General features: G+C 32.5%; 1 protein-coding gene and 1 pseudogene across 1 annotated transcript; both read left to right on the top strand.

Annotated features, from left to right (window-relative positions):
* The first annotated feature begins 1,322 nt into the window (after nt 1-1,322).
* LOC18110265 (trans-resveratrol di-O-methyltransferase) lies at nt 1,323-2,877 on the top strand. The gene is made up of 2 exons (XM_024583421.2): nt 1,323-2,131; nt 2,430-2,877. Exons 1-2 carry the CDS (start codon nt 1,361-1,363, stop codon nt 2,736-2,738), a joined length of 1,080 nt encoding a protein of 359 aa, XP_024439189.1. The 5' UTR covers nt 1,323-1,360; the 3' UTR covers nt 2,739-2,877.
* Nucleotides 2,878-7,843: 4,966 nt separating this feature from the next.
* LOC18104540 (uncharacterized) lies at nt 7,844-13,428 on the top strand (annotated as a pseudogene).
* The last annotated feature ends 1,189 nt before the right edge of the window (nt 13,429-14,617 follow it).

The following is a 14,617-nucleotide window of genomic DNA, read 5'->3' as shown; positions in this document are numbered from 1 at the left end:
TGAAGCAATATTAGATGTCCATACAACAGATGTAAAAATAAAAAGTTTCTTGATTTAGATGTTGTAACAATGTATCTTTTACAAAAAAGGGTTTATTGAGCAATACATTTGTTGGTATGCACACAGAGAACCATATGTTCCTCTCGAGACCCTGATAGAAAGGATGACTGAGTCAACTTCTAGTGCTAGTAATATGCATGAAGTTGTAGATAACAATAATAATCCTTATAGAAATATGATTATGGATGCGATGAAAATGAAATAAGGTCATGCCGGTCAATGTCCAATAGTAGATGAAGAACCTAATATAGACGCGATAAGGTTTTTTTTATCTTTTAAAAGATTCTGATGAACTATTATAGGATTATGGCACAAATTACAGTAAATTATAGGCCGATGGAATCGATAAAAATCGATTGTATGGACAATCTAACACATAGCCGAGAACTTGTAGACGTCCCATAGTGTTTCAATCGTTCGGTGCTTGCAATCGTTCTCGAGCACTCAATCTCTGAAGTTTGTGGCCTTATTAGATTAAGGAGTGCAAGAACATACAACTCATCTCAATGAAAAAATATGAACGACTCTCTACAAGAACTCCATTAAATAGTCATGGATATAAAATCACATATGGACGATACATGTGCACCTCTTTATTGGTCCCGAGGACGACTAACCTCTTCCTCCTCCAACACCGCCTCTATTCTAGTTTTATTATACTTGAATGTATAAATTTATAATAAATTTTTTATTTTTATATTAAGATAATTGATTTTAAAATATTTGAATTTTATATTAATTCAATTTTTTTAATTATTTTCTATTTCTGTTCAATAGAATTTTTTAAAATTATTATAGAGAGTTTGAAAATAAATCACACTTTGAATTGAGTATTTTTTTTCTTTTTTTCACATCTTTCAAGAGGACTGGTTTTCTTAAGTTTAGGATAAGTTGACGTAAAAAACGTGTAGCTGCAAAAAATTTAGGCACCGAATTGGGGACTAATTGTTTTTTAAAAAATAATTATTATAGCAGTTTGGGAAAATCAGTGCAGAGCTGGACTAATTGTTCTTTTATGTGTTTTAAGTCAAATTCTTATCATTAACAGAACTCTAATAGCTTATTTGAAATCAAATCATACCCGTTGTTATTTAAGAACTTATCCTTTTAATACAAATTCTTATCATTAACAGAACTCTAATAGCTTATTTGAAATCAAATCATTTGTTATTTAAGAATTTATCCTTTTAATATTTTTATTGTATACAACAGTTGCGAAATTAAGCCTTCTCCAAGGTTACAGCAAGTTTCACTCCTATAAATATGGCGAGATAACAGCATATATACTACTTAAAAATCAATGGAGTTGATTAATGAGGAAAGTGCTAGTGAGCTACTTCAAGCTCAAACTCATGTGTGGAATCATATATTCTACTTCATAAACTCCATGACTTTGAAATGTGCTGTTCAACTAGGCATACCAGATGTGATCCAAAAACATGGCAAACCCATGACCCTCTCTGAGCTTGTTTCTGCCCTACCAATCCACCCATCAAAAGCTCAATATGTCCACCGCCTTATGCGTATTCTCGTGCACTCTGGTTTCTTTTCCCAGCAAAATCTTAATGACATTCACAACCAAGATGCCTATTCCCTTACCCAATCCACTCGTCTCCTACTCAAGGACAATCCCTGGAGTATGAGACCTCTTTTACTTGTGTTTCTCGACCCAGTTCTGACAAAACCATGGGATTGCTTGAGCACTTGGTTCCAAAATGATGATCGCAATGCATTTAGTGTTGCCCATGAAAATACATTTTGGGAGTACGCTGGCCAAGATCCAAGAATCAACAATCTCTTTAATGATGCCATGGCTAGAGATAGCATACTAGTTAGTAAGGTGGTTGTATGCAAATGTAAAGGCATCTTTGATGGGGTGAATTCTTTGGTGGATGTCGGGGGAGGCTTAGGAACTATGGCCAAGGGCATTGCTGAAGCATTTCCCCACATGGACTGCACCGTGTTTGATCTCCCCCATGTGGTTTCTGACTTGCAAGGCAGCAAAAATTTGAAGTATGTAGGGGGGGATATGTTCGAGGCAGTTCCTCCAGCAGACGCAATTTTACTCAAGGTAAATTAATTTTAACAGTATTCTTATACCACCACTATATATTAAATTTGCATATATATATATATACACGTCCATCCTTGGGCTTATATTTTGACACATATATAAACTTTTCCATTCCTGACCTCTGCGAACACATGCATATGAAGATTTATATTCAAAGATGGACATCATCTCTAACCCAAAAATCTATACTACGGAGTTTCTATATACATGCATCTTATGTTTTCTATTTCCTTTAGGATTTTTTTTCCCGTCTTCATTTATTCATGCTACATATCTTATGGCAAATGAAAAACAGTGGATACTGCATGACTGGAGTGATGAAGACTGCGTGAAAATACTTAGACGATGCAAACAAGCAATTATGAGTACGGGACAGCAGAAAGCTGGGAAGGTGATAATTATAGATATGGTGAGAGAGAACCTGAATGGAGACGAGGGGTCAATTGAAACGCAGCTACTTTTTGATCTACAATTGATGGTGGGTTTTAGTGGCATGGAGAGAAATGAAAAGGAGTGGGCTAAGCTCTTCTTTGATGCTGGTTTCCTCAATTATAAGATACACCCTGTGCTAGGCACAAGAGCTCTCATTGAGCTTTATCCTTGATAAGATCTTAGTAATGTTTTGCTTTTGTTATGTTTAAGTGTGAAAATTCATGATATTATGGTTTTGTGAAAATTCATGATATTATGGTTTTGTCCAAAATAATGTTCATATGTAAAATAATAAAGTTGTTGTTGCTGCTGCTGCTGTTGTTGTCGTCGTCTCGTCATAATAAATTCTTTATCCTTAATGTTTCATTGCTCCTCACTTAGCGCAACTAAGATCTTTACAATATATTTTTTAAGATTCCAACAACAACATCTTATTTAGACTCAATTATCTCTTAATAAAATTAAGTCTAAACTCTAGATTAGAAGAAAAAACAAAGTTCAGAAAGTACAGAGATAACTTTAAAAACTGAGGTGAGTAAGAATATATAAAATCAGGATAAACAATGCAAGAAACTCTTCATTCACCCTTTTTTTATAATGGATTTTGGAATTAAAACTGATAAAGAATTAATAATGATGATTACTAGAATTGATTTCCACCATTATTAACTTTGATTAACCGTCATAAAATCAAAATTAAACATTAATGTTTTGGCTTTAAATTTGATGAACTGAGTTGAAAAAACTAATACGATTTAAAGAAACTCTTCTTGAAGAAAACTAATTAGATTCATGGGCTGGATTGGACAAAAAAATAGGCTAGCAAAAAATAATTATTTATGAGCCAAAGAGTTATTTTATAATAAACCCAAATTCAAGATCAAAATATGTTAGGAAAAAATAACCCAAAACCAAGACTGAGGACCTAAAACCTGGAACTAGGAGCTCGAGCCATAGCTTAGCTGATTTGATCACGCGTTTGTGGGTTAAACCTATACTACTTTGTTAAGACTCATTTATGACTCCTTAACATCCTTCTGTATAAACTAAAAAAAAAATATTTTTTCTTTCCTATGTTGCATAAAGGGTTTTTGGTTTTATAAAAACATGTCAACCAATAGTTCTGTGAGATCAATTTCTCATTCACCCATAACTTATTTTAATCATGTTAATGTTTCATATTAATGAAATTTTGTTGGACTCCACTTTTTAATAAAGATTTGACCTTAAAAGTGAGTGGACTCCATTTTTAATTTGACCTTAGATATGCCTTTTAATCATATTTTATTAAAACAAATTTCAACAATCCTTCATATGAATGAAAATTACCCGAGTAGTATAAAAGACTTGAAAATTGATAAAGAGATACTAATTTGGTTAGTATAAAAGACTTGAAAATTGATAAAGAGATACTAATTTGGTAGATCATCACATCAAGATAGGTTTCTTTTAATTTTGAATATTGTTTAGTGAAAAACTATTAGATTTACTCCATTAAATAGAGAACGCGATGTCTTAAACTTTCAACCTTTTGTGTAAACCAAGACAATAATATTCACATAGTTTTCTACCTAGATATTTACTTTGGTTCTCATTATTATGTTTATTTTGGCACTAAACAAATCCTGGATTTATGGATGTTTTACATAAATTTTCCTTCATTAAAGTTCTCAAAGAAATAACCACATTTCTCACTTATATATGTGATTTTTCATTAAGAGTATTCATTTATACTCTACTTGATAAACCAATATATAAAAATAAATAAGAGCCAACTCACCCTTTTATCACACTACAACTACTACCTATTTCATCATAAGAATAAGCAGGAAATAATAATTTTTTAATGCTACAGAAAATGTTATATGACTTGGTTTTCTATTTGAACCTGGATTTTGAGATCTTTAATCAACTAGTTGTTGTCACCATCATTACACTCTTTTATTTTAAAATTTTTTAAACCAATACCCTTTGATGAATTATACATAAGATCTATCAATAAATCTTTGGTCAATGGGTTTGCAATATTTTACTTTGAATTTCCATAGTCAATGAAAATAATTTCATTTGATAACAAGTATTTAATTAATGGTATTATGTCAATGATGTATATGTCTAGATTGAGCATTATATATTGCTTCCAACTCAAGACTGGTTGTTGCAATGGACATAAATTACTGGCACTGATTTTGGCCAACATAGAATATCCCCTAAGCAATTTCAAAGCCTCTCGATTACCTCTTCACTTTTATCAAGAACAATAAACTTTGATCCCATCATGCATGTATCTTATTATACAATTTTTTTCTAAGAGGAGTTTTAGGACATAATTACTCCACCAAGTGTGAAGACATATCCGCTAGTGGATTTTGAATTCTTAGTATTAGATATCTAATATGCATCACTATACCCTTCTAGTACTCTAGGGTAACTAGCACAATATTATCCACAGTCCAATGTGTATCCCAAATATTTGAGTACCTTTTCTATTGCTTTTAAATGATTCATAATCAGATTATTGGTAAATTTTCTTAAAAAGCAGAGTCATCAGTTGGTTGCTAGTTGTTGTGCTATATGTATGTGCTATTAGTGAAAATATCGATATTAAATACCAAAAAATAACCATTAGCTAGAAAAATGGTGTTAAGACTATATAGAGAAAACACTTCATGCATAGAACATATTGCATGCATGGAAAGTTTGTGTGGACGACTTGGGAACTGAAAAATACATAAATGTGTGTGTTGGTATAAGATCGGACAAAATGAGGTAAGTAAGGATAGGGTCAGGGTCTGCAATTCAAGGTTTCTTACTATTTAGGGCTAAATAGCTATGATTTCTAGTTTTTTGGCAAACCAAAATGGTTGGAATGCTAACGTGTGCAATATACATGCTAGTTTTTTTTTTAATAAAAACATTGCACCATCATTTGCCACTTAAATTTTTTAAACAATCATATTTGAAAGATTTATTTAGCACAAGTAAATAATGGTCAATTAAAGGTTAAATTATCTACCATTCTATTGGATTTATGAAAATTTATCCCTTTATTCTTTGCTGCTATTGTTATACATTTATTTGCAGCTTTAACAGTGGTATCAGAGCTTACTTCCTAAACACAACAAGGTTGAGTGCTAACACAGTGAAAGTGAGTGCAAGTACTAGATAGTTTGAGTGATTTATTTTAGGAAGATTACACTTTGCAGCTTGTTTACAATCTTCAGCTTCATTCATGATCTAATCTTTCACCTCTCTTTCCTCCCTTTCCCCTAGATCCATTGCATTTTGCCTGCAGAAAAAGGATCTGAAATGTTTATCCACATATGCAAGAATTATATAGGAACACCACAGGATGATTGTTTTCTCTTGAACAACAGATACATGATACTTGATCATGGGATTAAAATCACATACTGACAGACACATAAGCCTGCATGTATCAGTTTATAACCTACAAGAAACAAATGCCAGTGATTGGTGGCTTGTTTTAGACTTCGACAGGACTAATAATACCTTGTATGAAGCTATTACGTCACCTTTTCCCCTTAATGAACTTCACAAAAGCCATCATGTGTTGAGTAAGTCATCAAATCTGGGGATGCCCTTGGCAATCATTTCCTTTCAAACCCCTGTGTTAGTTAGTGGTATTTGAGAGTGTAGTAGTGATTGTTTTTTAAAGTGTTTTTTATTCGGAAATGTATTAAAATAATATTTTTTTTATTTTGTAAAAATTATTTTTAATATTAGCACATTAAAACCATTAAAAAATATAAAAATATATATTTAAATTTTGCCTAACCCTATTTAAAATACAATATCAAACGAGGGCTTAAACAAGCCTCTTTACAAGAGTGGTGTAACTAAAGGTGTCTGGAATTAAGCCTCATAAATCATTTCACTAAAAACTTGTATCGTATCCATTTATTAGAATATTATTTTTATTTCTATCATGTGAAATAAAATATTAATTTACATAGAAAAATGAAAATATTAATTAAGAAACATGATCAATTTTGAACCAACACATAATTCGCCAAAAATGATAAATTATCAACAAATAAATCCTTATTATTCTGAATTTAATCTAAAGTCAATGTTGAATTTATTAAGAGAAACAAATAGTTATTACATTAACTCTATTTTAGTATTATATATTATCTATCCTCAAGCCTCAATTATTATAGAAAAAATTGATTATTATCGTTATTTTTACCATAATCATTATTTTTCTACACTGATTTTTAATAAATAAAAAAGCTAAAATCATGGAAAAAAATCATTAAGTATTGTAATAATATTGATATTAAGAAAACAATAAATCATTGAAAAGGAAAGGTATTAAGAAAAATTGGGTTGGACGCACACTAGGTCTGTATAGAAACAGGCTTGTGTTGGAAAAGCATGGCCCAATAATATTAAAAAAAAATAAAATCAGTTAGGTGGTTTACCTTCAAAGCCCATTTCGAGCTAATTTTAAGGAGGAAATTAAAAGAAGAAGCCTAAAACACCCCTGCAACTCTCAATTGCCTAAATAGTGTTTGACACTGCGGTCGGAAAACGCTTTAAAAAAATACATTTTTTTTTCTTTACATCAAATTAATATGTTTTTGATGTTTTCAGATCATTTTAATGTGCTAATGTCAAAAATTATTTTTTTTAAAAAAATATTATTTTAATGTGTTTTAGAATGAAAAACACTTTGAAAAGTAACCGCTACCACATCCCAAAAACCCTCTAAGTATAAATGTAATTTTTCTGGAATTATCCATGGAAAAAACCACCATAATGAACGTTTTTTTTGGGATTAAAAAGACTTTTTTTTTTCTCAAAGTTATTATTGGCCACTTGGTTTTTCCGTGTTTTGAACTTTAATCATCTAACTTAGAACTTTGACTCTTAATTGTAAATTATAAGAAATTGATTATTAATTTAGCTATAAAATATACAATTGAAAAGAAAAAAAAATAAGAATCAAAATAAAATAAAAAAGCAATGAACAATATGTGAATAATAAAACAATGAATGAGTGGTGAAATGTTTCTTAATGCACAACAAATAAACATGAATTTCCCATTTTTTTAGGGTTTTTTTAAGATTAAATTTAGATAATCCAAAATTCTTATACGATATATAAATATTAATTAGCTCATAATTATTGATTTTTTATTTGAATATGATCAAGCACATCTTATAAGATTTCATTCTTCAAATTTTCTACCTCCGAAATATAAAAAACACACGCGCTGTGTCTCAATAAGATAAAATAAATCAAAAAATAATTCAAATAAAATCAAATTTCCCCGCAAAATAAAAAATCAAAACCTCTTCCTCTCTCGAATCTCGATGGAGAAAGGCTTGATATCAGTGGACCGATTCACCAAGTCAAGCCAAGCATACTTCTTGACTCACTTACACACGGACCACACTCAAGGCTTGACCTCAAAATGGGGAAAAGGTCCTCTCTTTTGCTCTAAACTAACCGCTAAGCTCTTACCTTTCAAGTTCCCTGATTTCAACCTTTCTCTACTTCGCGTTGTCGATCTTCACATCTAGCATTCTTTTTCTTCTAATTCACATTTCACGTGTGCTTAACATAAAGGTACAATCATCGTTGATGTTGATGGAAAATTCTAATCTTCTATATGCGTGGATTAGGAAGGAAGTGTTCCTGTAAACCACAGAACAAAGTTCTTAGCTCAGTTACCATGACTGTTTATTGTTTTTATTATCATTCTAGGGCACCCATATTTTCTCATCGTTTTACAAGAAAGTAGTTGTTGAATGAAATTTAGTGAGCTACTTGCAAATTACATTTACGAACTATTTTTGGTTTATGTTTGTTTCACTACAACATTTAACAGTTTTACCGATGGAATTTTTTCGTTGGTGTAAGATACATATTCCGTCGGTAATTAATTTACCGACAGAATCACTAACGGAAATGCTCCGTCAGTGAATCTTTCGTCGGTAATTTTTTTTCCATCGGTAAATCCGTTGGTAATAAAAAAATAAATTTATCCGCTTCATTTCGTCGGTATATCCCTCGGTAATAATATTTTTTTATTACCAACGGATTTACCGACGGAATTACAGATGGAATTTCCGTCGGTAATTCCGTCGGTAATTATTTAAAAACATTTTTTAAAAAAATTCATTTTATAAAATTATAAAATAATTAAATTAGCATAAATTAACACTGTATAATATATACTCAAAATGCTTGGAAAAAAGAATAAGAAAATCAACTCAAACAAATTTGCAACAAATAAATAAAACGAAAAAATAAATTCAACTAAAAAAATTCATATGAAAAAAATAAAGTTGCAATTGCTAAAAATTTAAAAATCCTATAAATAAATGAACTAAAAATTGATCTCATATGAAAAAAAAATCTCACAACAACATTTATACAATTATTAAGAACAAAAACAATTAAAAATAAAATAAAAAACAAATATAGTGAAAAAAGTCATGAAAAAAGAAGAAAAAAGAAAAATCTTACCTTACTGTAGTTGCAAGTAAAGCTAAGGAGAGAAAAATTTTTTCGTTAAGCATATTAATTAAAAAAAAACTAAGAGGATAAAAGAAGAAAGAAGAAGAAGACATACCCATGCATGGAGGAAAAGAGAAGGAGATGAGGAGAGAAAAGAAGAGAAAGAAATATATATTGATGTTTTTTACATATAGTGAAGAAGAAGAAGAAGAAGAACAAGAACAAGAACAAGAAGAAGTAGAAGAACAAGAAGAAGAAGAATAATAAGGAGAAGAAATGAGTCTGTCTCTTGTGAAATAAGGGGATTCAGGCTTTTTATTGGGGCGCGTTACCGACGGATAATTGAATATTAATATTTTTTAATTATTCCGTCGGTAATTCCATCGGTAATATTTAATTTAAATTTTCAATTTCATAAAATTTTTTCAAAAACCGCCAAAAAATTACCGATGGTTTTTTAATCCGTTGGTGATTCCGTCTGTAATATTTAAATGAAAATTTTAAATTAATTGAATTTTTTTAGAAAATCGCCAAATAACACTTTCTGTAAAATACCGATGGAAAATTCCGTCGATGATTCCCTTTGTAATTGACATGATGAACAGTGTTCACAGTTTACCGACGGAATTACCGAGGGAAGTTACTGACGGAATTTTCCGTCGGTAATTCTGTTGGTAAAAATGACACTCATCTTTTTTTTTGCTTTGTTTTAAAAAAAATTTCCACGGTAATTCCGTTGGTATATACCGAGGGAATATTTCCGTCGGTAAAATCCCTTGGAAATTTACCGACGAAAATATTCCCTCGGTATTTCCGTTTGTATTTATCAATTTTCTGGTAGTGTTTTAGCTTTAATTTCCTTTCCTTCTTTGAAGATTTGGTTGTGGCCAGAGCGTTTACAAACCATGCATCTTCTTGGATTCCATGACATATTCACAACTAAAAATTCTCTAACAAGAGTCTGAGCAGTTCCTTGTTACAGTCTCAGCGTTGAAACTTTAGAGGGATTAAACACAATGCGGCCAACAATAGGAATCATGCCATCTGGTCTTCCATGGGTGCTGAAACCTGTTAAAGGAGATGACAATCTTTTCGGTTCTCTCTTAACTTCTCGTTACAAAAAAAGACAGCCGTCTGATAAGCTGGACGGTAATTTAGCATATGCAGAAAGGTATCACCAGTACATGTGTTCAGTTCCTTACTCTTATCACTTATGCTTTGCAGAGATACAAGAGTTTATTGAACTTGTCCAACCAGCTAACATGAAAGGTATTGTGTCTTCATCATCTTGTTATGTTGACCCACTTTATTACTTCAGTCGCCTTTATGGTGTAAACCAACCACCAAAGAGGTTCGTCTACAAGAATTAAACGAAAAAGGGAGGCAAAAAAGAAGTTGGTGTATCTTATTTTGAAAGTGGTAATTCTCCCAAGGCAGGAAGGAAAAAAAGCAGGCTAGTAGGAGTGGATTATAAAAGAGTTAATGTAAGCAGAGCGAGCGCATCAAGAAGAGTGCGTTGTGGAGCCAAAATTGTGGAAAGTGATTGTTCAGATTAAAAGTGTTAACTTTTGTAATTGGGTGAGCCAAAAAGATACTTGTAGAAATACTTGTTGGGTGAGCCAAAAAAATACTTGTAGAAATATTTGCAATCGAGCATATATCTGTAGAATTCTGGTATGGGTATCACGAGAGTTGCTGGAAATGATAATTTGCCCTGTTTTCAGTATCTCGAGTTTTACTGTGCAGTAGTTGATAAACTTCATCATGAATTATCAAATACGAGGAGTCCATATCTGAATCTTATTTAGAATGAAAATCACAATCTAGTTTTTCAAGCAGCACATACCAAAATATCTGTGTTCATTGCAATTCTTGTTTCTAATGGATTTTTCCAATTATCTTGATGGGACATGTGGTTGATGTACTTAAGAAACCGACCAAGTGGGATACATTGATCCAAATCTTCAGGTATTTTGTTAATGCAAAACGTATGGGATTTTGTATGCTTGTGCACCCCTTATAGAGATTTAAACTCTCTCAATTAACATCATCAAGACACTAAGTATGAGACTTTCAGTGCAGGCATTCACCAAGCTTTATAAGTGCTTTGCCTCATCTCATTCTGCATGTTGAACTTTACATTATAAGCTGAAAATGTTCATTAGTAGTGTCATGTATTGAAGATCAAAAAATGGGTTGTAGCCTTATTGGGTCCCCTGTTAAGGTGACTTTGGTTTGACTGCAAAGTCACTACTTCTTACGGTGGACAGTTGGCCAGAACTCAACACACGGTCCACCCTTGAAATGATGCCAAGAAAAATGGCCTCATAAGTTTGAATTGGTGGTGATTTTGTGTCATGTTGCAAAAACGTGTGAGAAATTTGTGGAATTCTACGTAATTTTCTTAGGAAAACTCAAAACTTCTGCTACTTTTTTGGTCATGTTGAGCTGATGGTATCCTAGTTGTTTTCTGTCAATGCTGGCTCCAGCTATTTGAATGTGGCTATTGTGCATGCTAGTGCACTTACTCATGTGTGATCCTCTGTTGTTTGCACTTGTTCATGTTACTGATTCCCTAGTTTCTTTGCTTAACTTTTGTCCTCTCAGTTGCTGTTTTGGCACTAAAAAACCTTAAATGCTAAAGGATGCAAATGCAACCACATAACCGGACCACCGTTTTTACTCTTACATGTCCATGGTAATCCATGTAGCCATGATACTCTGCCATTTATGGTGTAACATAGTTGATCTTTACACCATGTAATGGTAAAAAAATTCAAGAAAAATCGTAGATTAGGAAATATAATGCCAAAGAAAATAAAAAAACTGTACAACTAACCAGGACTTTACCTTCACAATGACCTAAATAAGGGTTTCCTGCAAAGCCTGCCATACTAAAACATTGAAGTATACTCACATGGAGTGGTCATTGAGCACTATTATATATTATTCATCAGAATCAAAGCGACTGCCTTGTTTGAGACGTGCCGATGCTACTGACTAGCCTCCTCAGTTTCTAGAATCAAGTCATACTTTTCTTTCTTGTTTGTTGTATGTGACTGAGATATCATGACTACAAATTATGGTTACTTGCATAATGTTCACATGGATAAAAATTTCACACTCATTTTCTGCAGGAGAAATGCCATCAATGAAGCCGAGGAGTATGACAGCAAATTGTGTAACTAACAAAGTTCAGAACAGACTAAGGGAGGAGGTGAGCGTTTAGGTTTTTAAAAATCACTTTTCCATACTCCCCTCTTCCTAGCATTTACTTTTGAGCTTGTGCTGGTGCGTGCATACACTTTCCAAGCATGCATATAATAATAAATTGTGTTGAATAATTTCTCGAGTGAATTTAGAATCTTCTATTGTCTGTAATTTTTTCATGTCCTCTTCAAGCATCATGTATCTATTGTTCAAAAGAAAACAACTATCATGGATATTAGGTTTGGTGTTTCAGTATAATTTTTGCATCTGTGGATAAACATTTCAGATCCGTTTTCTACAAGCATAATGCTATGCATCTAGAGGAAAGAAGAAAAAGAAGGCGAGATATCAGATCATAAGTGGCTTGTTTTTCAATGTTAGTTATACCACTTTTATAAGTGGCTTGTTTCAGGCAGGGAGAGTTTTGGAAGCAAAAGAGCTTTTCAAGGATATACGTGCCCAAAGCCATTTCCCAGATTTAATGACCTACTCAACTTTGCTTGATGGCTTAAGAAAACAAGGGTATCTTGATCAAGCGTTGGGACTATTTCATGACATGCAAAAAAGTTACTTGAAGTCTCATGATTTGGTGATCTATGATATCATAATCATTGCCATGTGCAGATCTAGGAAGCTTAAAGATGCATTGGAGTTGTTTTCGGAACTCATTCAAAGGGTTGCAGCCTGATTCTCGGGTTTGGACCTTAGTAATCAATGGACTTTGCAGAGAGGGATTGCTAGATGAAGCATACAAAGCTTTCAGACTAATGAAAGAGGATGGCCGCCCACCAGATAATTGTTCTTATAATGTTTTTATCCGAGCTAGGATTTCTCCAGCACAAGGATCTAAGGGCAGTGCAACTTATCAATGAGATGAAATGCCGAGGATTCTCAGCAGATGTGCAAACAACAAAGTTGGTGGTAGATGATGATCAAGCCACCAATCACTTGCTTTTCTTTTGCGTGGTTGTTAGTTACGTGTTTGGGGACTAGCATTTGATTCTTGTGGGTTATAAATCGATACATGCGGATTTATGAGTCTATCAACATGTGTTATGATAGATTTAATTGATGAAAGATATTCTAGTTTTCTCTTCATCATCCGAATCAAGACGCCGCTTCTTCAACCATATAAGAATATTGGTAGATTATTATTGAATCATTTTTTCATTCCATGGTTATTTGTCATGGTGCATTTCTGCATGGAATGCTACCCTTCATCTTTTTTCTTCTTGGTTTTTGGATCTTTTGTTCTGTTCATTTGGAAATAAAGATGATGTAGTTGTTTGAAAGAAATGTTAATATAATTGCTTGTTATATATATTTATACTAAACTGAATTATATGAGAATTTTATATAGAAAAATAGCCTATGTTTATAGAAAGGCTCACATGACGGTTGTTTAAATGATTCTTAAATTTGAGATCACCAAATCATCTTATATAAAAAATGTTATGCTATGATCCTGTTACATGTTATCTTAATCGAGGTTGTCATAACCCAATTTTTGACCTTTTTTATTTTAATTATTATTATTATTATTATTTTATTTATTGAAAAGGATAAAAAAATGATGATAAAAAAATAATAATGATGAAAAAAACAAGTAAAATGAAATAAATGAAGATTGAACTAAAATTTGAGTTAAGGGCAACATGTTGGAAGTTTTAGGGTTTAATTAAACTTTGGAATTAATCTAATTAAGCTTGGAATTAATTTAATTAATCAAGTCAAGGGTTTAATTGAAGAATGGATACGTTTTGAGACTTAATTAAGCTTGGAATTAATTTAATTAATCCAATCAGGAGCTTAATTGAAGAAATAGCAAAGTTTGGGGTTAATTGGGGGCATGATTGCAACATATTAAAGTTCAAGGATTAGTTTGTAAAAAATTCCGAAATAAAGGGGTCCAATTACAATTTATCCAGGGGCTTGATTACACGATTTCAGAACTTCAGTGACTGGATTGCAAATGACCATTCCCATCACACAAACGGCGCCGTTTCTAGAAATCAGCCGTCGCCTTCTTCGTCTCCTTCCACAGGAACGGTTTCTGCAGTAATGGCTTTGAAGCCGTTTCAATTGTAGAGGTGCTTGGCATTCTCTGGCTATAAAGCCAGAGAAGATGAGAGAGCGCGAGGGGGAGAAAAAGAGAGGAAAAAGCGACGAACGGGAGAAAAAGAAAAAACTGGGGGCAGAACCGAGGATAGGAAGAAGAAAACAGAGGAAGAAGAAACTAAAAAAAAACAGAGAGAAACCAGAGGGAGCTCACATTCAACGGGCAGAACGTCATGCTTTTATTACCATCTCCTTTGTCCTGAGCAGGGGTCACAGAACTGGGGGAAAGA

Source organism: Populus trichocarpa, chromosome 13 (genome assembly GCF_000002775.5).
Source record: "Populus trichocarpa isolate Nisqually-1 chromosome 13, P.trichocarpa_v4.1, whole genome shotgun sequence".
NCBI lineage: Eukaryota > Viridiplantae > Streptophyta > Magnoliopsida > Malpighiales > Salicaceae > Populus > Populus trichocarpa.
This window is presented reverse-complemented; position numbering and strand designations above follow the sequence as displayed.

What these genes read in the sequence shown, in the direction of transcription:
- LOC18110265 (XM_024583421.2), top strand. Translation starts at nt 1,361, where the DNA reads ATGGAGTTGATTAATGAGGAAAGTGCTAGTGAGCTACTTCAAGCTCAA. An exon ending in CAGACGCAATTTTACTCAAG is followed by an intron (nt 2,132 to 2,429) that starts GTAAATTAATTT and finishes AATGAAAAACAG; the next exon opens with TGGATACTGCATGACTGGAG.